The sequence below is a fragment of the Apus apus genome, chromosome 4 (genome assembly GCF_020740795.1).
Source record: "Apus apus isolate bApuApu2 chromosome 4, bApuApu2.pri.cur, whole genome shotgun sequence".
In the NCBI taxonomy this organism is placed as follows: Eukaryota; Metazoa; Chordata; class Aves; order Apodiformes; family Apodidae; genus Apus; species Apus apus.
Window position 1 is genome coordinate 38,607,804 of NC_067285.1, and position 23,285 is coordinate 38,631,088.

The following is a 23,285-nucleotide window of genomic DNA, read 5'->3' on the forward strand; positions in this document are numbered from 1 at the left end:
CAGATGAACAGAACTGTAGAAGAAATCACCAGCTAGGAAAAAAAACCAAACCCAAACCAAAGCAATGCAAAAACCAACGCCTCTATTTAGAAGACAGTAATACATTTTAAAAATAGGTTTCACTCTCTAGACCCAATGGAAACACTTCTCAAGGAGAATATTCTTTTAATTGGGGGAAAAAAATACTTCTGTGATTTTTATAACAAGTTTCTACTTGACAAGTAAAAAAAGTGTTATGACTTCCCATGGCCCCGTTCACACCGTGACATGGAGGTTGTGCTTCCAACTCACACAGGCACAGCCAAGTCTGGACTCACACTGAACCGTTTTGTACCCTCCACCACCAAGAACAATGCTGGGTTGTGTTTTGTTTTTTAAGCTGAAGAAAAAAACCCCAAACCTTAAGGACAAACGCACTGCTAACATGCAATGGGGATGCTGTGCAGAGTTAGAACAGTCAAGACGTCTGTAAGGAAAAGCATTTCAAATCGTGGGCTTCTTTTTACCTGGTAACTACAGATGCTTAAAGTTTCACTCAGTGCTTTGGGTTAGTTGTACCAATCAGTGCTGTGAAACGACCAAGGGCATCACTAAGGAGCAGTCAGTGCACACTGGTAAGAAGGAGAGGACAATGCTGGGCAGAAAAGCCAACACCAGGCCTACAGCAAAGCTGCCCATTGTTCCTGGGCCATGCAGGAGCCTGCTGGGCTTCCAGAAGGTGCTTCACAGCCCACACTCCTGAAGGCCACTTCCAAATCTGACCCGTTGTCCTTCCTGCAGGGAATCAGGCCGCTTCCTTGCCGCCGGTATCGTGGTTATGAACATCTAGGGCTGTCAGTGCAGGTGCAAAGAGAGTGCAGGGTTGGAAAAAGCAGCATCTCAAGCAGCTTTAAACTGTAGTTTTGAAGTTGTAACTTAGCTGGTAAGAAAAGTCTCCTCCTGTGGTGACAGTGGAGATTCTCTTCCATCTCTACACCACCAAAAGTTACGCTTGGCACGATTGTTTCTCCACAGTGGACAACGCTGGGTAGTGGTAGTTGGTATTAGGTCAGCTCTACTAGGTTATTCTCCAAGCTCACATGTTAAAGAAAATCTACTAAGATGTCCTGATGAGTGGGGATCTTTCATCTTCAGTACCCTGAAAGAAATCACAACACCCTCAAGTTACATGAGGCACATCGGGGAGGTTCCACAGCAGGGAAGCTGGGTTGACCAGACTCCAATCAGGAAAGGAAAAAGCTACTGGCTCCTACTTCCAAGTACAATTTTCTGTCAGAGAACCAGCACTGCACTAAAATAGTGCCAGAGGGTGGATGGCAGCATGGGCAGGGACCTCAGGCTCACTGTGGGACCTTACAGATGATGGAAGGCCACAACCCCCTTGGTGGGAGGGGGATCACAAGGGGAGCAGTAACTGCTGAACTGCTTTTGTCTGCAGGAAAAGCAACAAAAGCAATGCAGAGAAAACATGGAATGCAGGTGACCCTTTGTCATTTGAATCCCTGTGCAGTGTTGAGGAAGATCCAGGAGAGCTGGTATGAAGCTACACATGTAGGGTGGGGCAGGAATGCTGGGGACAGGGGCCTCAGGCAATGGGGCAGTTCAGGCTGCCTAGCTGGCAATAACACAAGCAGGCTCCAGAGCTTCAGGGAAGAAGCACCAGGCTCTCCTGTAGAGGAACCTTAAGTACAGTCTTGAGAGCATCTGCTCATGAAAGGCTTCCTGGGTGGGAACCCAGCGAGAAAACGAAGAGTGAAGCCAAGAGGGCCAAGTACAGGCTGCCCAAAGCCAGAGCTGGGGGAAAGGAGGCTGCAGACCTCCCCACCAGTGCCACTGCTGCTGCCACCCCTGTCAGTCCCACTGGAGATGTGACAGCAATGGGTCTCACTGAGACAAAGCACACGCAGGGTGTGGCTGGGTGCTCTGGAGGTAGGTGTAAGGGTCCTTGCTCACACTGTTAGAAGGGACTCAGGAAAGACCACACAAGCAAGACCACACTAAGACCACTGCAACTACAAGGAGAACACAGCCTACTAGAGAACCCAGACCATTTCTCTAACCACAGGATCTGTAGTCTGTCTCATCTGGACCCAACTGCCTTGCCTATTAGAGTGACATTTTGGCATCAGCTCTCAAGGTGATAAGCAACCTTAAAATGCCAGAAGTCATTTTGTGACAGAACTTTCCAGAAATAGACATAGAAACTAGTCCTGTCTGGATGAAACTCCTGCAGGCTGTTGTCTGTAAAATTCAGCTGATCTTTGGTCATAAATTTTTATTAGGATTCTGTGAGGTAATCAACTGGCACAGGACAATTGTTCCTACTGAGAACACTGTCAGATTGTCTCTGTCCATCAAATAAGGTGGACTTCTGCATCTTATCCTGCAGGGTTCTCTAGCCAGGCAAGGGAATTAGGCACAGAAGATGCAACCTGTCTTACCATGTTTCTTATATGAGCTCCATTCCTTTGTTTTGGTGCGTTTATTCTGAGTCTATTAAAACTTCCCCTCCCTAGAAAGGTCATTTTAAACAAAAACAACAAATAAAAATGTGTGCAGAAAGACACTGAACAGGTAAAAATCAACAAGAAGAAAATCAAATACAGGCAGGTGCACAGTAAGCAAGGTCAAAGTCACTTGCTGTTTACCTCTTCACTTATCCCTCGGGACCTGCACACGAGCACAACAAAAATAATCCCAGAAACAATTCCTAGAGCCATGATTATGAAGGGGATTCCAGTCACAACACTGGCTTCCAGCAGGACATGTTTGAGTTTGCTGGCAGATACTTCATCAATCAGAACACTCTGGAGAAGAGAGAGATTGAAAAAAACAAGTTTATTTCTGTTTTTCCTTTATATTAGGACTGCTTTACTTTTGGCAAGGGAAGGGGAGGAAAACAACCCTCCTACAACTGCCCACCTCTGCTTCACTGCTTTTTGATACACTTTCCCTCTAAGAACTTTTAGCTCTCCTTGTGTGGCCAGAGGGATCATCTACTCTGCATATCAAAAGAAAGCAGTGATTTTTAACTCTGGAATAATATAAGCCTGGAATAATGGTGTACATCATTGAAACTAGTTCCCTAGTCTCCTCCCTCCTGAACCCAACAAATTCAGTGATCCAACTCCAGCCTAGGAATATTCACAAAAGACTACTAAAAAAAAAAGAGATGTGATCTGGTGAACTCTTGCCTCCTCATCTGAGCAGCTCTATTCCTCATGGCCAATACCTCTGAAATCCAAAGCAGTGTCTGGTGGAGAGTGTTTTGCAGGGCTGTAATGCTACAGTCAACACGCCACAGAAGGACGTTAGTTAAGAAAAAGCAACAGCTTCCTACCTATCACTGTATAAACCAAGAAAAACAGCATTTTCTTTTCTGGTTAGCTCAAAGACAGTATTTCTGCAAGCACAAACATAGCACAATGCTGCAAATAAATAAAAACATTTACCTCGTTTATATACATCACTGGGAAAACCAGTGTTCGGATGTTGCCTGTTTCACTGTGCAAAAAAAAAACAATTAAAAATTACAGTTTTGTAACTTTTAAACCTCCTGAGAGTTTTGAAGACATTATAATAGTACAATGAATGAGCAGAGTGTCCCTAAAAAACCTCTGGGCTGTTCCTTCTTACTGTGCATTTTCACTTCTCTACTGAAGTAGAGCAATCTCCAAGATGAAGATGAAATTCTGTTTTGGGACTTGGTGGGGAGAGAAAGAGAGGGATCCATAGCAAGCTCATTAATAACTGACTGAAGGATAGATTTGTGCCAGTCAGCAGGAATGCTAAGCTAAGCTGATGTTGAAGGTTACTCATATTTGTAAAACATAGAAGCTATTGTCCAAGCAACATGCGTGAAGCAGCGAAAACCCCTCAGCTTTTGGCCCAAATGAAGTAACAGCTTAGTCATAAGTTGTGCTACTGTAACAGCTGCTAGGCACTAGGAAACAAGGTGGTGCTACTCTGAAGAAACATCACCAGCTCTCTCTTGAGGACTGGGGAGGGAAAATACATTTTCAGTTGCAATACAAAGCAAAGTGGTGCCAATACACATCAGCTCAACAGCTGAGGAGGAAGAAGCAATGAGTAAATCAACGTGCCAGAAAGACCCAAGATGAAGGGAATGGTATTTCTGCACAACTGAGCTGCAGTTTGGGGACATCCCCCTCAAACTGCAACACCCAGAAAGCCAGGGAGAATCCACTTGCAGCAAAGAAGAAATGGGGCGTTTTACTTCCACGTCACTTGGGTTTGTACACTGTTCCCATTTGTAGGGCTGTGCTGACTGCCAAAGTTGCAGTACAAAGATTTATCATACCAAGGCAGTCACAGGCAAGGCACTTCCCTCCAGCTGATGAAATGTGCCCTCCCTCCTTGCTCTCTCCACCCAATGTTCCATCTGAACACTGCAGACAAATTAATTTGGAGTATCAAATCGGGTATGAGAGGTCTGAGGGGCAGCAGAGAACACTTACAAAAATTCTGGCAACTTTCTGACATGAACGTTGATTTGCATCCGCTTGGCTGCCTGCAGGACAAGCCCTGTCAGCTGGGGAATAAAATAAATCAGTGTCAAAACAACAAAGAGTAAACATGAAACAAAGGGAACTGGGAGAATAAAACCTAAGATTTACACTGGTGTGGACTTCACAAGGCAAGACAAGATCGAATTATTGTTGTTATTTATTTTGCTTCACCAAGATACTCCCGTAACTCACACACTTACATTCCAGTGGGCCTCTTACTTAAGGAGATGTGAGGAGGCTGTGACAGAGAGGAGGGTGCCACATGCTGTGCTGCACAAACCTACACCTGGGCTCCACAGAGATTCCCTTTCTTCCAGATCCAGCTGTACTTCTGGAAAAGGCCACCACCTACAGCTGTTTGCTCTGCTTTGTCTGTGGCAGAAACTCAGCAATCTCAGCCACAAGAGAAACCTGTCTTGCTAAAGGCTGAAAGGCAGGTGCTGAGCACAGGCCATGGGAATGTGTGGCCAGAGAGATAACGAGCACAAGAAATGACAATTCTTCCACTGTCATGCCAGCACTACGGTAGGAGCTGCAATTGGATGCACAGGAATGTTTTCCTCGTTCCAGTAGCAAAATTTAGTCTGGAGAGTTGGCGGGAGGGGGGGAAGTGCAGAGCCCATTTTATAGTAGTACCAAAAAAAATGGGTAAGTAGGAGCAGGGGAAGAACCTGGCACCAAACCAGGTACCAAGAGGTATCTGCACTAGACCTTAAGAGAGGCATGATGCCACTGCCTCCTGCTTTAGCTACACATACCAGCTTGGTGAGTCAGAGTTCCATAAACTGGGCAGGTCATGGCTTTGCTCTTTCCCTTGACCACATGTGTAGATGTAGAGATCAGTGCTGTATTGTTTTTTTGCTGGGATAGAATAATTTTCTCCAGAGTAGCTGGTATCAGGCTACCTTTTGGAACTGTGATGAAAACAGTGCTGGTAACACACTGATGTTTTAACTGTTGCTGAGCAGTGCTTGCACAGCCTAAGGCTGCTTCTCACACTGCCCTGCCAGGGAGTGGGCTGGGGGGTGGGAGGGGACACAGACAGGGCAGCTGACTCAGACTGGCCAAAGGGATATCCCATACCATGTGGCATCATGCTCAGCCATGAAAAACTAAGGGGGAAGTCTACCAGGGCTGCTGCTGCTGGAGGACTGGGAATTGTTTCTATCACTTGCTTTTCTTAGGTTTTGTTTCTCGTAGTTTCTTTTTCTCGTGTTTGTTTTTTTTTTACTCATTAAAGCATCTTTATCAACCTGAGGTTTTTTTGTTAACCTGACATTTTTTGTGGTGCTTTGCTGCCTACTGGGGTAAAACCACAAGTGCAAAACCACTGATCATCAGCTGCAAGTTCCCTTTATTTCTGCCATTCCATGGTGCGAATCCCAGCAACTCTGTACATTTCCATGAAAGCCACAATTCCCAGGCTCCTGAATCTCTCCCCTCATGGCTCCATGCTATCTAAACCGAGTCCAGCATCCTCTGAATCTTTATTGATTTGCTGTCTTTAAAAAAGGCTGCACTTACAGGATTGATGTCCAAAAACGTCTCATGATATTCCTTTTTTGGATGCATGCCTTCTATGTCCTCTATAAACTTTGGATCTGCTTGGTAAAAATGTGGAGCTGATATGAATATTGGAGCACCTGGAATGTGAAAACATAACAAGTCACCACTTGAAAAATGCAGAGCAGGATTTGAGGAAGTCTTTGAGGACCTCAAAATTCTTCTCAGTGTGCCATTTACAGTGAAAGGAAAAGTCCATTCTGGAGCTACAGAATCAACATTCTGACTCTCTGTCTCTCCAGAACAAGCAAATTCTCCCTGTGCAGCATCAGCATGGCTTCATGTCACAGGCTGGCATGCTTGCACTGCTTTGATTCAGCTGCTCAGGTGCAACAGATGCCTGGATAAGTGCAGAGGATCAAGGCCCAAGCTGTTCAGGATGGATCCTGGTACTTCCCTCTGATTCCTTGATTTAAATCACAGCTGGAGCAGACAGCACCTGACAGGATCATCCCATCAACAACTGCTGCATTTTACAACCAGATGTTGGCAGTCAATTTCACTGAGCCCAGTTGTAACCCTGCAGGCCTTAAACTCTCCTCATGTATTTCAGACAGAAAGGAGAAACGTGTTCTCCACTGATGCCTGTTCCCTCTGCCTGGTAACATACCCTGCTTGCAGATGCTGACGTTGAGGACTCCAGTGCCAGGGCAGTTCCCAGGGGGCACGCAGAACCCGGCGTTGTCGGGGTTGACCGTGGTGTTGGCAAACACCATAGCAGAGGGCACGAAGCGGTAGGTTGGGATGTCTGCAACAGTTCCTGAGCTGTCATACACCAAGTAGAGAGATCTGCAAGGCAGAAAAGCCAGGCCTGGATTTGTTTGGCTGGAGTACACACCAACACCTGCAGCAGGTGCCTCTTTGCTGATGCCTGTTTGAGTTTACAGCCAGCTAGGGGCTTGGTTTAAGCTCACTCCAACAATCTTCTGTGTGTAATTTAATAGGCTTTTGATCAGCAGATATAACATCTCATCATTCTGCTGCTGCACCAAATAGATGATTGTGTGCCAGCTGTGTTGCTGCAGGGACCCTGATGCTGGCCTTCGGCACTTCAGGGTGTCACTCTGGCCCCCATGTTGCTCTTGCATGTTGAGTGAGACAGAGCTGGTACATATGGAGAGGGTCAAGAGAAGGAACACAGTAATGGGAGACACAACTATCCAGCAAGTCCTAAATGTAGTGTAAAACACATCTGTACTGATTTAAATAGAGAATTTCAGATCAGTTTTGTTCTTGACAGACAGTGAAACAGGCAGGGGAGGAGACAAGGTGGAACATAAAGAAGGAAACACAAAGAATTTCTGCATCTTGTTGCATTTCAAACAGCATTTGTCAAGTCATGAATCTCTGAGGAGGGCAATCCGGGTTCTCTAAACAGAAGGGCACAGAAATAAGCTTCAGGCAAGGTTTATATAAAACCTTCCATTCCCCCCATCACTAGTTTTGCAGGACAGTCTTTCTCCCTTTCCAGTCAGCTTCCAAATTTTTCACTTTATTTTGAAACACCACACCCTCAACTTGATACAGATTGAGTTGTGGGGGTTTTTTGGTGTAATGCCCTGATACTTCATTCCATGAATAAGTGCAGACCACTCATGCTACGTAAAATCACAGGAGGAAAAACACCAGCCTAGCATGAAACCTCAAGAGGAATGGACATACATGCTGTGCTTTACAGTTTGAGCGATGTTTTCCGCTCCTTACCTGCAGAAATCAGAAGAAAAGATGTAAATGTTCTCATCTTTGCTAATCAGTGGGTGAAAGGATGTCCCATCTGTTCCATTGATCATGTTACATGTCTCTGTTGTCCACCAGCTCAAAGACCTGAAGAAAACCAAGCAAAGAGAGTGAGGGAGCAGTGGTTGGGTGATGCCAGCTCATGGTCTAAGCAAATGAGCATCAGAACTGTAGAGTACCAAGTCCTCTTTGCCTTGGCTCCACCAACAAAAAAAAGGGGATTAAAATGGGTTTAAATTGCATCTGTGGTCTCTTTAAACTGGCGCCAGGCAAACTGCAATATGTCTGCAGGAGTTCCTCCCATTTATGTAATTGCTGACAGATGTTTTGTTTAATGGGAGAGGGATGCTTCAGGTAGTTCACCAGGCACAAGATGTCCCAGCCTTGGCTCTGGGTGCAGAGCAGCACAGAAGGGTGGTATCTGGGAACACTGGCTGTGTAGATGTGGGAATACTGGCCCCTCAGGTGGCTGGGATGGCTGTCCTAGAGGAGGAAGTGGAGAGAGGGTCACCCCTGTGGAGGGGCAGTCAGGGATTCAGAGTTGAGGATTCCCACCAGTCTGCTTCTTCCTTTCATAGTTATGTGACAAAGAGCAACATTCTAAGGGGGTTGCTGCTAAAAAGCTGCTGCCACCCTTTTTTGGTAAACAATGCTCATCCAAGATGTGAAAAGGGGCAGATTTTGACAAAGGCCACAGCATAGTGAAATACTTACTCTTTTCCTTTCCATTCCACAATCCTTGTGAAGTTAAGGTAGTCTGTGTCGCCACTTAGGAAAACATACTCTCCATCATCAGTTCCATTCATCTGCAAACAGATCCATGAATTTTTAATCACTCCACTCATTCTCTAATGACCAGCTGGTAGCTACAACAGGGTGGCAGGAGGTTAAGCTGTCATCACTTCAAATCCACCCGAGGAGATGGACTCCTCCTGAGGTAAGTGCAATTCATTAAACTCCACCTTGAATACAAATGAGGTGGAAGTGACTGGGCTAGATTCTCCAGGAAAGGAGTCCCCACAGCTCCAAATGACATGCAACCAGAAACACTGTGGGAGTCAGTGGTGGCTCCAGCACAGCCATAATGTGCAATTTCAATCAATTACTGAGGAAACTGGTCAGGAAATTTGTCTAGTGGTCTGCACAAGTGGACTCAACAAGCCCATGTTATTCAAGTGAGCCCAGGCAATAGCAGAGTGGTTTACATAGCTGAGAAAGGGAAGTCAGATAAAACACTCACAACTGTGCTACCAGCCAGTGCCTAGGTACAGCCAAACTGAAGAGGGAACATCCTAGGAAAATCCTATCCCTGCAGCCTACCTGCTGGCCTCAGTCCCAGCCCATCCTCCTCACCTGGCTGCCAACGACAGCCCAAACCCTGCAGCAGTGTCATCCTTCCCCACCTGAAGCATCAGGAAGCCCTGCATGCCAGTTACCTTATTAAAGAAGCCAAACACTGGGTCTATCTCCGGATGCAGGAGATGAATGGTTGACAGGAGCTTGTCTTTGTAGCCCCACAGCAACTCATGAACGGTGTGAACAGTGAAGAGGGATTCTTGGAACAGAAGGAGCAGCACCTCGGTGGCAAACTGAAGAGAGGTTGACCTGGTCCACTCCATCGCAGTCTGCCAGGGATTGGGGTAAGGGAGCAACAGTCAGATTTACTGTAGAATAAACAATACCAGCTGCAGACAAACAGACCCATCTCAGCTCTGCACAGCCAGACCATGGCACTAAGTGCCACATCCAGCCTTTCCTTGAACACATGCAGGGACAGTGCCTCCACCACTTCCCTAGAAAGTCCATTCCTATGTCTGAACACCCTCTCCATGAGGAAGTGCTTCCTGATATCCACCCTAAACGTCCCCTGAAGCAGCTTGAGGCCATGCAAAAATCACTTTCTGAACAGTCCGAATTTCTCAAGCATATTACAGCTATGAATTCCACCCTCTGGAAGTTGTGGTTTAGGTTTTTAAAAGAGAGCCAAAATTTCTCCAAAATGCAAACAATTTCACACTTTTACTTCACTGCCAGCTGACAAGTGATTTTACAACATGGGGTGCCCTACACAGGGACAGGAGTTGGACTCAATGATCCTCATGGGTCCATTCCAATTCAGAATATTCTATGAGAAAAACAAAAATAAGGGAACATTCCTTGGGTGAACCAAGCTGTAGTTCTTCTAGTACTGCCTGTTACAGTATATCACAGTCAAAAATCTGGACAAGAGATAATATTTACCATCACTCAAATGCCCAGGAGGAATTGTAAATACTGTGACTATATGATTTGCAACTTGTAGTAAGCTGAATCCTATCTACTACTCTGTACAGTGTATTTGTATTATGTATTCATTCATAAAACCAGACAGTGCTTTGTGAAAATACTTGGGGGAGAGCAGAAATTAATGTACCCTGTAATTACAGTCAGTTAAACTAGAACAGGGAGTAGAGGCTCAGATACACAGCAAACAAGTTTTTTAGTACAGTCTAATTTCCTTTGGAAGGTGTGACAGCTTTAGATCTGCTTGTTCTCCCATTATCCCTGTCTGAGACCAAAAATAATGGTCTGCCTCTAACCACCAAAGTGACACCTCTGCAGAGCACTTTCACCTAACACAGTTTGGGGGGGTGCGTGTTTTAACTTTAATTTTCTTCTGAAAGCACCTTTTCATTCAGATGTAGCTATATGTATTTTTTCTCTAGTTTGAGATGCAGCCTTGGAGGCAGTTTCTGCAATTTTGACACAAACAACCCCAAGCATTCCAAACCTCCTCCATTCAAAAGTCAGAGTTCCTCCTGTGCATTTGAGATCACTAATTCCCTACTTTCACTTACTCACAGAGGCCCAACAAGCCTTTTGTCTGCTCATCTCTGAACTGTGTGTCAGCTCTCAGCTCAAGAGGGAGGCACTAAGGCTACAGAGGCACAGGGAGGCTGGAACCTGATGATCTTTAAAGTCCCTTCCAACCTTAACCATTCTATGACTCTATAATCAAAAAACCCCACAACAATCCAAACCAAAACTGAAGGTGGTATCTGCTCCAGACAAAAGCTGCCTCTCTCATTCTTCAATCATATTTATCTACCACAAGGGGACAGAGAGTCTGAAGCAACGAGCTGCTAGTAATGAAGTGTGTTAGGATGATTTCCAGGCAGCAATGGAAGAGAACTCACCACTGCAGGGATATTAACTGTCCTAATCCGGTCCACTTCAGGGTCTCCAACTGATTTCTGACGTTCAAACACATAAGTCTTTGGATTCAGAGCAGACACTTTGGTACCATTGTCCAAAAACTGAATGTGCACTCTTGGCCTGTATTCTCTGAAAAACGAGAGAGTTTGTTCTCTAATCAAGTTAAACAATTACACATAACATTAATTGCAATTCACTTCTGGCTATTCTACTGCTTTAAGCATATAAAGGGTGGGATGTACAGTTCATTAGGAGTAGATCCATTTTTGCTACTGATATTGTCAGCAGCAGAACCCCCCTTTGTGTCAGTGTACACTGAACCAGACACCACAGGGTGCTTCCAAAAATTACACCCCACATGTTAATTACACTTAATATTTTTTTGCCTCATTTTTAAAAACCTTGAAGGAAAGAGAACAATTTCAGACAGAACAGGAGGATTTAGTAACTATATATGGGATTGTCCTTTAATGCAATTTGGAAATGAAACTTTTGCCTCTTTGCTGCTGGAAAAATTCACTCCCAGGCAGAACAAGACGTAGGTTTCATGTAAGTCTCATTAACCTAGCCTGAAAACCTACCAGAATCTTTCTGCTGGCTTCAAAGTACTTTGCACTCAAGACTTCTGGGCTTACATGTGGCAGGACCACACAAAAGCCTCATTTTAGCTCTTCCCCTTTAATTCTCAGGCAGGAATTCTGGACACAATGGAAATTCAACTGAATTTTTGCAGTGAACCCCTCATGGCTTGGGAGGTTGCTTCTGTTACTGTCTAAGCAGTCACACACAAGCAGCATAAAACTCAGGATTACTGATAAACAAGTGCAATGGGGGCAAGAAACATCAAATGCCACCTGATGAGGAAGTCAGGCCTTAATGGTCCTGAAACACATCTAGGTGTTCTGCCACGTGCCAAACTGAGTCTTTAATGCTTTGCTACACAGGGTCTGTGAGACAGACTTAGTATTTATTTTCTGGCTCCAGCATGCAGTATGTCTACAACATACCTCCCTTCTCCCTCTCCTCCCAGATGCTTCTTTTCCCCCACCCACTGCTGACAGTCTGGTACAGTCGGCCGTGATAGCTCAGCAAGGATTAAAGAACCTGCTGGGAAACTTTCTAACTCCTCTTCCTGCTATCAGAGCGCAGCCCACATAATCCTGTTCAGATCTGTCAAGATCAGGCTCACCAAACAAGGCAGAAGCCACTGGAAGATGCAGCACTGAAGGCACAGCCTCCCTCCCTGGCACCACCAGAAACAGCTCTGGCAGAGCCTGGGTGGCTGGTGGCTCAGCTCCCTCCCAGCCAGCCCCAGGCTGGGCCAGCCCTCCAGCCCAGCCCAAGCCAACCAGCCACACCACCAGCCCTCTCCATCCCACCCAGCTCTTCCATGGACAAGGTGCAGCTTCACACACCAGGCTGTGTGCAACACCCGAAAGACACTCAGAGCTAAGAAAAGGGGGAAAAAAAAGAGATGTCCAAGGGGATTGAGTCAGGAGGCAGAAAAGCATGGTCCAGTGTGGTTTCATGGAGCCCTTTTACACCTAGAGCTGGCCCTTTTTATCTTCCTGACAGAGAGCACGCACTGCTTATATCAGCATTATACCACAGAGCCCTAAAGAGAAGCGAGGGAGCTTGGAAGCACAGCTGTCTGTTCTCCAGCTCTCCTGGCTTATCTTCCACCAAGTATTTTGCCAAAACACCACGTGTGGTCTGCCAGAGCTGAGCAGACACAGCACAGAAATACAGAGGAGACTGGGAAAAGACTAATGGCAGAGAGTGAAGCAATGCTGAGACCAAGGCTACCACAAAAGCTCTACATTTATGGCACAGTATTTTTTTCAAACACTAACAACCAGATTCTGATCACTTTGCAGCTGAGGGACAGACAACTCCTGCAGGCACTGGGCCACTGTGACCAGAAGTGAAACTGACAATGAGAAATCAACCTTTTTGCCATGGTTCGCATACCTCCGTGACTTCGAAGACTGTCATGCTTCCTGGCACAGGACTGCTTCTGGTTTACACTGCTGCACACAGCAGAGCAGAATGAAGCTCTAAAGGAAAAGCCATTTCTAAGGGGAACTTAAAATCTCTCCATGTGCAGCAGACTCAGCCTGTTCAGTGTGTAGCCATGTCATGCTGAAGGAGAGTTAAAGAGGCTGGCTAAGCTCCAACACTGCACGTGGCCTTAGGAAGCTGGCTGTCTGCAAAAATGGTAAGCATGTCTGAATCTAAGTAGATTTATAGTGAGGGTTGGATGAGGAAGGTCCCTGTAGTAACCTCCTCTAACTGGTTTTCTGGGTACATTCTTACTGATGTGAACTGTGCAACTTCAGCTGGGAACTAATTTCTGAGGGAACATGAATCATGCTTTTATGCAACACTCCTCGCCCCAGACTCTCAAACATCACCCAACCAGTCACTGTTTTTTTTTCTCTCACAAGGCAGTAGGCCAGGATGCAAACAACCTCCTCTGTGTTCAGCAGCTGATAAACAGCAGCACACAAGCAAAATCTTGCCCCAAATCTGCTAGAAGTCACTGGCTTAATCTGAAACTGACTGCAGGTTCTCCAGGTGTCACTCTAGTTGTGCTGCCTGGGTGGTGCAGGACCATGCACCAAACTTTTACTCACACATTAACAGCTAGTTGTTTTTTTCTAGAATGGGCTCCCAAGTGTTCTGGATTCCACTTTTTGGCTTCCTCACACATAACAGTGAAAGCTGAAGATAGTGAAAGGGTCCTACCGGTAGGTGTATGGCCCTATCTCCTCTACCAGAGGAGTAGCACCTTGAAGCACTTCCAAAGGATTTGTCACATTAAAAAAGTAGAACTGCATGTAGACTGGTGGAGGAGGATCCTCCCAGGCTTCAAAGGTTTCTGTGCCATTTTTCAATACTGTTCCCTGAAACAAGAGAAAGACAGATCAGCTGTTAATGAGAGATGCTGTGCAATATTTATAGGAAAGAGAGGAATTCTGTACCCTTCAAACAAGAAGAGGCAATGGAGTTTGAGCCCTCACGTCTACAGGTGTTTGTAGGAATTTTTTACTTGGAAGCATCTCATTAAATATCAACAAGAACAGACACGTTACAATGACTTGCAGATGAGGGGCCAGCGTTTGTTGGGTTCTTTCCACACACCCTTTCTGCCTGACATTGTTCAGAATTCCTCAGCAATCCTGCTGTGTCAGCAAAATCCTCACCTGGTGTAAGATACCACGAAACATGCCAACACTGGAGATAAAAGCAGAACTCAACAATGGGAAGCCAAGAGGTCCCTAGAAAGACCTCTCAGGACTAACAAGGCCAGAAAAGAAGCTTAGAGCCCTTGTCTTTACCATTTCTTTGTCTAAGAATGTCAAGACTCCAGGACAGCTGTGAGACTCTTTCTCCAAAAGAATTAGGCTTTGTTTTTCAGTGGCCTGTGAGGAAAACATGCAAGTGACAGAAAGTTCTCTCACATAGGCATACTGGGATCTGTACCTTTCTGAGGTCTCTGACTAAAGAATCTTCATCACCTGTCTTTATTTTCCTACAGCAATGAGAGCACATGCATCTCTAGATCCGTGGACTGTCAGTCCATTTTGTAACCAATAAAACATGGACCTAGCAAAGAAAAGCTATAAATCATTATTTTATGACAGAAGCACTTAAGTAATGAGTCAGTAATTCCACAACCTACCAGCATCAACACATTAGAAGGGAAGTCACAACCATACCTGTATGTAGCTGCATTAGAAACATAGAATATAGGTCTCAACCCCTCATTTTATTACCATTCTATTTTTAGGTAAAATTCACCCCAACTGTAAAAGCATCACCACCAACACCACCAAAATCAAGGCTTTTCATATAGTTATAACACTGGTACCACTACTGTGAGAGTAAAGAGAAATCTGGCTTGCCAACTGGCATTTTCAGGAAAAAGCACAAAGAAAACTATCTTTGAAAACCCTGTCACCTGTAGGTAGGGGAGGGGGGAAATAATTTGCAACTAAATGGGTCTCATCTACACTTGCTCTTTTTATTCTTCTGAGAAAACAAGTCAAATATTGTAAGTGCAAGCTCAAAAGCAGGGCAGACTGGACAGCTGCCATTTCTTGGGTACTGTTCATGGTGTCTTAACTTTAGCAGCCACAGTTGTCTTCGGACTCACTCTTGGCCTTCCCAGCCAGGAGCTGTTTTCTCTCCCTGTAGATTGTAATTTTGAATGATTAGATAAAGGGAAGACTGTTTCAAAGAAAAACTTATTGGCAGGAGCTTGGAATGGCAGCAGCACTGCTGAATAGCAATGAAAGCCAACCCAGCTGGGAGCACTTTGCAGAATTTCAAACCCCATATTCTGGTCACATCACAAAAAATCATCTGTTTTGGACATGCTTCAGGAGCTTGGTGCATTTCTTTGGAACCACCAGCACCTCGCAGGTACCATTTCAGATGCAGCCCAATACTTTTGATCCTGTTTTCTTGTCATCTATGCCAAGGAGGCTGATCCCTGCATTCAGGCAGAGCCCTCCTGAAGTTGGGTTTGTAGGATCAGAAACAGAAAATCTCCCTGAGTCAGGCATACCTTTTCACTGAGGCCATCATAAAGGGCTGGGAGTGAGACAGCAGTGCATTTAGGACACCTACAGGTGACCATGACAGCTCTTCTCCATATGCAATTAACCACAATACAAAGTCAAATTATTTCAGAGGAGGTGATGTAGTGCACTATTGATGTCTGCTCCCTTCCTAAGACATATAAAACTCACATCTCTGACATGCAAGAAACACAGTAAGTGCAAGCTTGACACTGATAAACAGCTTAACCATTGCCTGTCTTGACCTTAACCATCCATACCTAGGGATCTGAACTGCTCCCTAACAACTACTAAGCCTTTTCAGTACACCTATCTCTTGCTCAAATACCTCTCATATTCAGGGCAACTCAGTCTAAGTGTGCAATGTTCAAAAAAAAGCAAATGCACTGTGGTCATATTCATGCCAGTTTCAGGCTCCAGTCCCTCCTTTCTGACAGAGGGATCACCTCTACGATATGTCATGTCCCCTGTCTCCCTCTCCTGAGCTAAACAAAATGAGGAAGCTCCCAAATTTGATGCAGTGTTGCTAGACATAACACAGGTTTCTACCACACTCTCTATATACACATTTGCACCAAATTACAGGCGAAGATTAACAAAAAAGAAATTAAGGAGCTTTGTTCAGGCAGGTTGGTTTATGTACAGGCCCTTGAGACTTTGAAAATGGGCTAGAGAGCAAAAGGGTAGTGAAACCAAGTCATCTGGTGACTTTTTTTCCTGGACCTGCATGACACCATTTGTATTTCCCATAGAAATTACATGTCTATTTATAGCTCTGTGCAGTGACAGCACCAGTTGTAAACCCAGATTAATTAACTTCTGCACTGGATTTAGACAGACTCCCGTGAAACTCTCAAATAACAGAATACAGTTAAGTTCTTTTCTTCTCTTTTTCACCAAATGTTACCAGGGATATTTGGGTCTCTCACATGATATTACACAGCCTGGACCTGAGAGAAAAATATAAGCAGGTATTTTTTGAGCAAAACATATGTCCATGTCCCTCAGCTGATGGTATTCAAGTTTAGCTCTGATGACCTTCTCCTTCACCAGAGCAGGACCTGACATTACATGACTGGGACTGCTTGGTTTGTTGCCAGAGCTTGTGTCCCCTCCTAGGTTGGGCGGGCTTTGAGATATTAGCTCATTGCACTGCTCTTTAATCTAAGCTATGTGAAAGATACAGCTCCACTCAGTTATTGCTGCTGCACTGGGTAAGGCCAGAGAATGAGACCTTTCCTCTTGATACATTTACATGCAAGAACAAGAGACACAACTTCAACTCCTCAGAAAACACCTGTCAGACTCTAGTCCTGCAGGCTGCAGCCTAGAGAGGCCTCAAGCTCAGAGATCCTGTCTCAGAGATGCAAGGTTGCAACTCCTGCAAGATCCCAGCCTCAAACCAGTGAACAACGTGATCTGTCTTCACGCAGCAGCAGAGCAAGGGTTCTCCTTCCCATGTGGAGTCCACACCCATTTCAAGTGTACCAAAGCATACCTCCCACTGACTTTATCATGCCAGTCCTGCCTTTGCAGCTGTCTCACTCTTTACTGTTTTCTTGCCTTGACCACACTTCACACAAAGGAAATGAAATGTAACTGTTTCTGGCAGTGATGGTGGCGGTGGGAAATGCTACTGAGCATTTTTGGAATCTGCACAGAAAATTAAATTTCTTTTTCTTCCTCAGAAGCTGCAAAATGTTCTAATTCCAAGACAGTTTTATGTGTTCATCTGTGAACTTCGCAACTTTTAAGACAAGTGATAGGGTAGGCTTTCAGCCCAACATGAGCAGACTTCTCTGACCCTGCCCCTTGGGAATGGTCTGCTCAAATGGAGCATCTCAACTGATATTTCACCTAAACCCTCCCACAAAACTGTGTTGAGAGCTCTAAGTGTTCCACAACAACAACAAAAGATCAAGACATAAATTAAGTGAAGGAACAAAATATCTTCCCTGTCCTTTAGGGTCCTAAACACTCCAGTCAATCCAGCTCTAGAGATGGCTGGCAACAGAAGTCCAGTGAAATTTCAAGGGGTTATGAATTTTCTAAAATTACCACTGTAAGGAAGGGGGCATAAAGAAAACACTTGAGGGAGAGGATTGATTGCCCAAATTTGGAATTAGGTGCATAGATCAAGGGCTGCTTTTTCATAAACTGCATGCTTATGGCAATAAAATACATAACCACACAGCCAACACACAGCGTGAGGTGAACACTGCCAGCAGCTTGGAACACCTCTCTCCTGTGGGCAGCTAATTTTTTCTTCTCCATTGCAGTTTTTTTGCCCTTATTGGATGGAGCTTCAGGTGCTTGACCCTGACAACAAACAGGTACTGAGTGAGTTAGACAGTCTGATCAGGCATGGCATGTTAATTCACACAAAGCCAGTAAGTCTGGGAAATAAGACGGAGAGTAAGTTGACAGGATATGAACACTTTCCAGGAAAGGTGCATCTATGGTCCTTGTCCCTACAACATCTGCCTGCTGATTTTCAAGGGGATGTGAAGTCTCCAGCCTGGAGTTCTCCCAGGCCTGCTGCATTCCCCACTCTTCCCACACACCCTCTGTATCCAAGAACCCTGCCTTTGGCTTGCAAGGATGCAGCCTTCCCACTGAAAGCCATCCTCAGTGGTTCACAGGTCCGAGTTTGGACATACAGGTGCTTCAGATGCACCAAAATGCAGCCTTTCATTTCAGCTGTATCTGATACTGCAAAGACAGCTCTTCACTGCAAGGCAACCCTGTTTCAGGCCTGCTGCAAAGTCCTCAAAGGAGCATGAACTACCTGTCTTAAGGGCGACCTCCTGCCCCTTCTGTAGCTCTTCCAGTGACAGCGAGGTTGAGGAGGTTAAAGAAGGGCCAGAGCACAGAGACACTTCATGTCAAATGCCCTGGACCACAGAGAGCTGGAAAAGCTCTAGTCTTGCCACATTCCAAAGGCAAATTGAAATTTGACTATTTGCACAAGATATTCTAAGCTGCATCCATGGTTACACAAGAGGGGAGCAACTTTCTAGACTACACACAAATGAGAAGAAGCTCACATGGGACCAAGCACGTGTGGAAAGCAGCTGAATCAGCAGAGTGAATGGGAGTACACTGCTCTGGAGCCAAAAGCTGTCCTTCCACAGTTGGTGCATGTGGCTCCTGGAGAAGGCCAGGAGAGAGCCAATGGCTGGCACGGGGAGCAGGACCCTTGATGCTGTGCCATCTAGATGTGCAGCAGCACGAGCTGAGGAGCAGTAAGCAGGAAAAGACAGCCCTGGAAACCTTATCCTGCTTGAGGGAATACCAACTCACTCTTACATAATGACCCATGAAGGTAAGGAGCATGTAGCTAAGAGATAATAGGATCACACCTAATTCCTGACAATCCTAACTCTCCCACCAAGCCATTTTTTTTTTTTTTTACGTTACTGCTCTTTTGATAAGGGCACGAGGTAGACTTGAAACTAGCCCCTGTGCTGTGATGTAGAGGATGAGAGACTCCTCTCCAGGGAGACGTGAGATCGGGGTAGATGGAACTGCACATGCCAATGCACTGTACTAGCTTGCTTTGCATGCAACTTTGCATACGTGAACACTCACAACACAACACACCTGGCTGTCAGACTGCCTCCAAAAGGTATGAGCTGGCCATCAAATGACTTCAGGACAAACCATCCTGCACCCCAGTGTAGCAGAGGCATGTACCTGAGAGCACACGCTGCCAGAGTAGCTCTACCAGCAGCTCCTGAAGAGCAGCTGACACACTGGCAGGCTGCACCTCAGCTGGTCCTATGGCAGCCTTTTATTTTTTTTTTGGCTGTCCCCTGGAGTTTACAGGCACACCTCACAGTGCCACAACTTGCTTTAAGCTAATTGCCACCTGAAAATTGTGCTCACTAAGCCAAACTGATTTAAGTGAAGACAATACAGCTGCTATGTCAGGAAATGCTCTCTGTCAATACCCCAAAGAAAAGAACAGTACACTGGTTTGGGATCATCACAGGGCATCAGCAGACTTTGGCCACCAGTTAAGAAAACAGCCGTGGTCAAGTCACTTCACTTGTTAGCACTCTTGGCCTCTCTGTCAGAACAACAGAGAGGGTGATATTCCTCAGACTAGGTAGATAAATAATTATTCATTTACACATTTCACAGACGTTTTCATAAGGCAAACAGCTGGTGAGCAGTTGTTTCTCTGGTTATGTGTGGGAGTTACTAACACGAACGCAGTTGACCTTTCTCACTGGACCTCTGGATAAAGGCAAAGAGCCAGCATGAGAGAGGAACAAAGGCTTAGGCAGGCCATGAACAGGCAAAACATTCATAGCAGTGCCAGGATGGGTCTCCACGAAGGATGCTACAAGCAGCCTTTAACAACAGGGTGCAATAACTCGCTGTCATCGCCCAGGCTGAGAAACCACCACGTGTTTCATCCCCAGAGCACCTCTGGCTGTGCTCCAGAGGCGGCAGCAGCAAATGGAGCAGCAGAACACGCTGCTGCCTGAAAGCTGCAAGGAATCGGTGCTAGGGATGGCAAAACAGAAGGGCTGCATTAGGTGCCCCTGCCTCACCTCCTGCGCTGCTGCTCTGGAGAGGGCTCCCAACCGCAGCTCCTACTGCAGCATCAGTAAAGCTGCCTCGAGAGAACTCCTTTTCACTCCTATTTCCTCGATTTCCATCCAGTCCAGGCCCCGTGCAGCCTGAGCTCCATCCTGAGCCCCAGCCCCGCTGGCTGGTGCAGGGCAGGGGGTTTCACTGCCCTGGGATTCTCCAGCCCTCCCCCGGCTGCAGCTGGCACCAGGAGGGAGCCAGAAAGCACCGCCCGCCAACCCCTTCCCTCCCGGCCTTGTTTTGAGAGGGAATAAACCGGTCGGGGGGGATCGGGAAGGGGCGTGGGAATCTTGCCCGTGCTCTCACCTGCTTCACCTGGAGGTCCACCACTGTCTGGAAGACGTGTGCCACCAGCAAGGAGATGCTGGCGATGAGCAGCGTCATGGCCAGGACCCCCGCGGTGACGAGGCACAGCGACTTCATGGCTATGGCTGCTGCTGCTGCTGCTGCTGCTGCTGCTGGGAAGGGCCGGACCAGGCAGCGCCACGGCCGCCAGCAGCCTCGGGGCCGGGCTCCGCGGGCGGGCGGGCGAGCCCTTCTCCCCGCCCAGGGGCCGGGAGGAGCCGGGAGGAGCCGGGAGGAAGCGGGAGGAGCCGGGAGGAAGCGGGAGGAGCCGGGAGGAGCCGGGAATAGCGGGGAGGAGCCGCCGTCGGGCAGGGAGGAGTCGCCTCCCGCCTCGCCTCGCTGCGGAACCGGCTCTCTCGGCAGCCCGGAGGCAGCGCGGCTCTCCCGGGGCAGGGAGGGCTTGTCAGCCCGGCCCTTGCTCCGTGCAGCGGGCTGGGACCGTGCACTGCCCCGGGAGAGGGGACGGTGCGCTGCCAGACGGTCGCTGAGTGGCACCACCCAATTTATTGCGGGCTCTAGCGTTTGCTGAATGTACAAAAAGACTCCCTGGGGAGCCGATGCCCTGTATCAAGCGTTAAACCGGAACACAGTGGCCAGGAGTTTACAGCCTGCCGTAAAACAGGGCTCCCAACCGTGTGAGGGATGCCTACGGAATAATCCCAATACGACCCATCAGGTGAAATTAGGGGCAACGGGGAAAGGGAATCATCCTGGGCAACGCTGGCAAATTGGTTGTTGTGAACTCCCTAGAAAAGGGGGTTTCAATATTTATTGGTAATGACCAATACCTTCCCAGGCTGGCCAGAGGCTGTCCCATGCAGAATAAATAAGGCAAGAGAGGTAGTCAAACTTAGGAAATAACACCTCGTTTGGGGGTACCAGCTGCAATATCCTTTGATAGAGAATCTCATTTTTGTGCAAGAGCAGTTCAACCCGTCAGCAACATTTTGGGCGTTGACTGGCAATTACACACCTGACGCAGGCCCCGAGGAAGAAGACAAGTAGAGAAGAGGAATCCTCTGATTAAACAACAGATTGTAGAATTGGGCCAAGAGGCCAGGCTGTCCTGGCCTCAACCCTTGCCATCGCCAGCATCTCCTTGCTGGTGGCACACGTCTTCCAGACAGTGGTGGACCTGCAGGTGAAGCAGGTGAGAGCACGGGCAAGATTCCCACGCCCCTTCCCGATCCCCCCCGACCGGTTTATTCCCTCTCAAAACAAGGCCGGGAGGGAAGGGGTTGGTGGGCGGTGCTTTCTGGCTCCCTCCTGGTGCCAGCTGCAGCCGGGGGAGGGCTGGAGAATCCCAGGGCAGTGAAGCCCCCTGCCCTGCACCAGCCAGCGGGGCTGGGGCTCAGGATGGAGCTCAGGCTGCACGAGGCCTGGACTGGATGGAAATCGAGTAAATAGGAGTGAAAAGGAGTTCTCTTGAGGCAGCTTTACTGGGGGTTTGTTCCTGCTTGCAAGGAGAAGTCAGAGATCTCACCCATCAGCTGTGGATGGATCTGACAGAGCGTGTCTCTTCAGGCAGCAGGCATCTTGAAAAGGCTTTCTGGAAAAGAAGCAAAAAAGGCAGCAAGATGATTAGGGGAACCTTGCAGGGAACACAGGCTGTCTTGAGACTGAATGAAGCTTCCCAGGGATCAGATGCCACCATAATTCGATACAGTTCAGCTTAGAGGAGATATTAGGAAGGAAATCTTCACTGCAAGGGTGGTGAGACACCAACACACCCTCAGGGTGGGGAGGCTGACAGGAAAGCTGGGGAGGGACTTTGGACAAGGGCTTGTAGTGAGAGGATGAGGGGGAATGGAATAAAACTGGAAGAGAGGAGATTTAGGTGAGACTTGAGGAGGAGCGTGTGAGGGTGGTGAGACCCTGGCCCAGGTTGCCCAGGGAAGCTGTGGCTGCCCCATCCCTGGCAGTGTTGAAGGGCAGGTTGGATGGGGCTTGGAGCAACCTGGGCTGGTGGGAGGTGTCCCTGCCCATGAAGGGGGTTGGAACCAGATGATCTTTAAGGTGCTTCCAACCCACACCAGTGACTCTGTGGTTCCACTAACACAGTTAAGCCACTCCTCAGAAGGACATTGGTGAACCCATTTCTGCTCTAAGACCGTGGGCACTATTTGTCCAAATTCCCACCCATAATCACCTCCTGGGGTCACTGCTAGCAGGAGAGAAAGACAGCCCCTGCAAGGGGCTTTCCCAGCAATGATCTCATGCTGATTGCTTTCCAGCACGACCTTCCCGTTGCAAAAAGGGAAGGAAAGCCCCCTGCCACACAGGCCTCCTGTCCCATAACCCTAACCAAGCTGCGAGCGGCACTAGTGTTCTGAAAGTCAGCAGTCAGTTCCCTCCCCTGCTGCCCTTCCCAAACCACAGGGCTGGCAGCATTGCCATCATCAGCCTGATCCAAATAATGCCTTCCCTACAGGAAAGCAAGCAGAACATCAGGTGGATTTCCTGCTAAAATGGAGTGATTTCCTGGAATTGTAATGGCTGTAACAGTGTTATGGTACTATGTGCCTTTTATTTTTTCCCCTTTTGCTATGAGGCCACATTTCACAGCTGTTTGGAAAACTAAAATCCTTGTGGTTCCACCCATGCAGTAAAAAAAATAAAAAGCAATGGTTGTGCTGGCAGCTTGTTTCCATTTAGATTCCCTCTCCAAAGTGGTGCTCTTAGATCTGTTTCATCATCATCTCTCCAAAAAGCAAGCAGCAGAGTAAAT

General features: G+C 47.0%; 1 protein-coding gene across 2 annotated transcripts; it reads right to left on the reverse strand.

Annotated features, from left to right (window-relative positions):
• Positions 1-65: 65 nt before the first annotated feature.
• Positions 66-20,741, reverse strand: SCARB2 (scavenger receptor class B member 2). 2 transcript variants are annotated; one of them, XM_051619822.1, is made up of 13 exons: positions 20,519-20,741; positions 13,773-13,930; positions 11,006-11,153; positions 9,266-9,454; positions 8,544-8,635; positions 7,797-7,916; positions 6,703-6,881; positions 6,054-6,172; positions 4,479-4,552; positions 3,453-3,504; positions 2,649-2,807; positions 2,442-2,512; positions 66-1,138 (listed from the first exon to the last, which is right to left on the reverse strand). In XM_051619822.1, exons 1-12 carry the CDS (start codon positions 20,633-20,635, stop codon positions 2,483-2,485), a joined length of 1,437 nt encoding a protein of 478 aa, XP_051475782.1. In that variant the 5' UTR covers positions 20,636-20,741; the 3' UTR covers positions 66-1,138; positions 2,442-2,482. The 2 variants fall into 2 exon arrangements, with proteins under 2 accessions (XP_051475782.1, XP_051475781.1); XM_051619821.1 differs by lacking the exon at positions 2,442-2,512.
• Between the last annotated feature and the right edge of the window lie 2,544 nt (positions 20,742-23,285).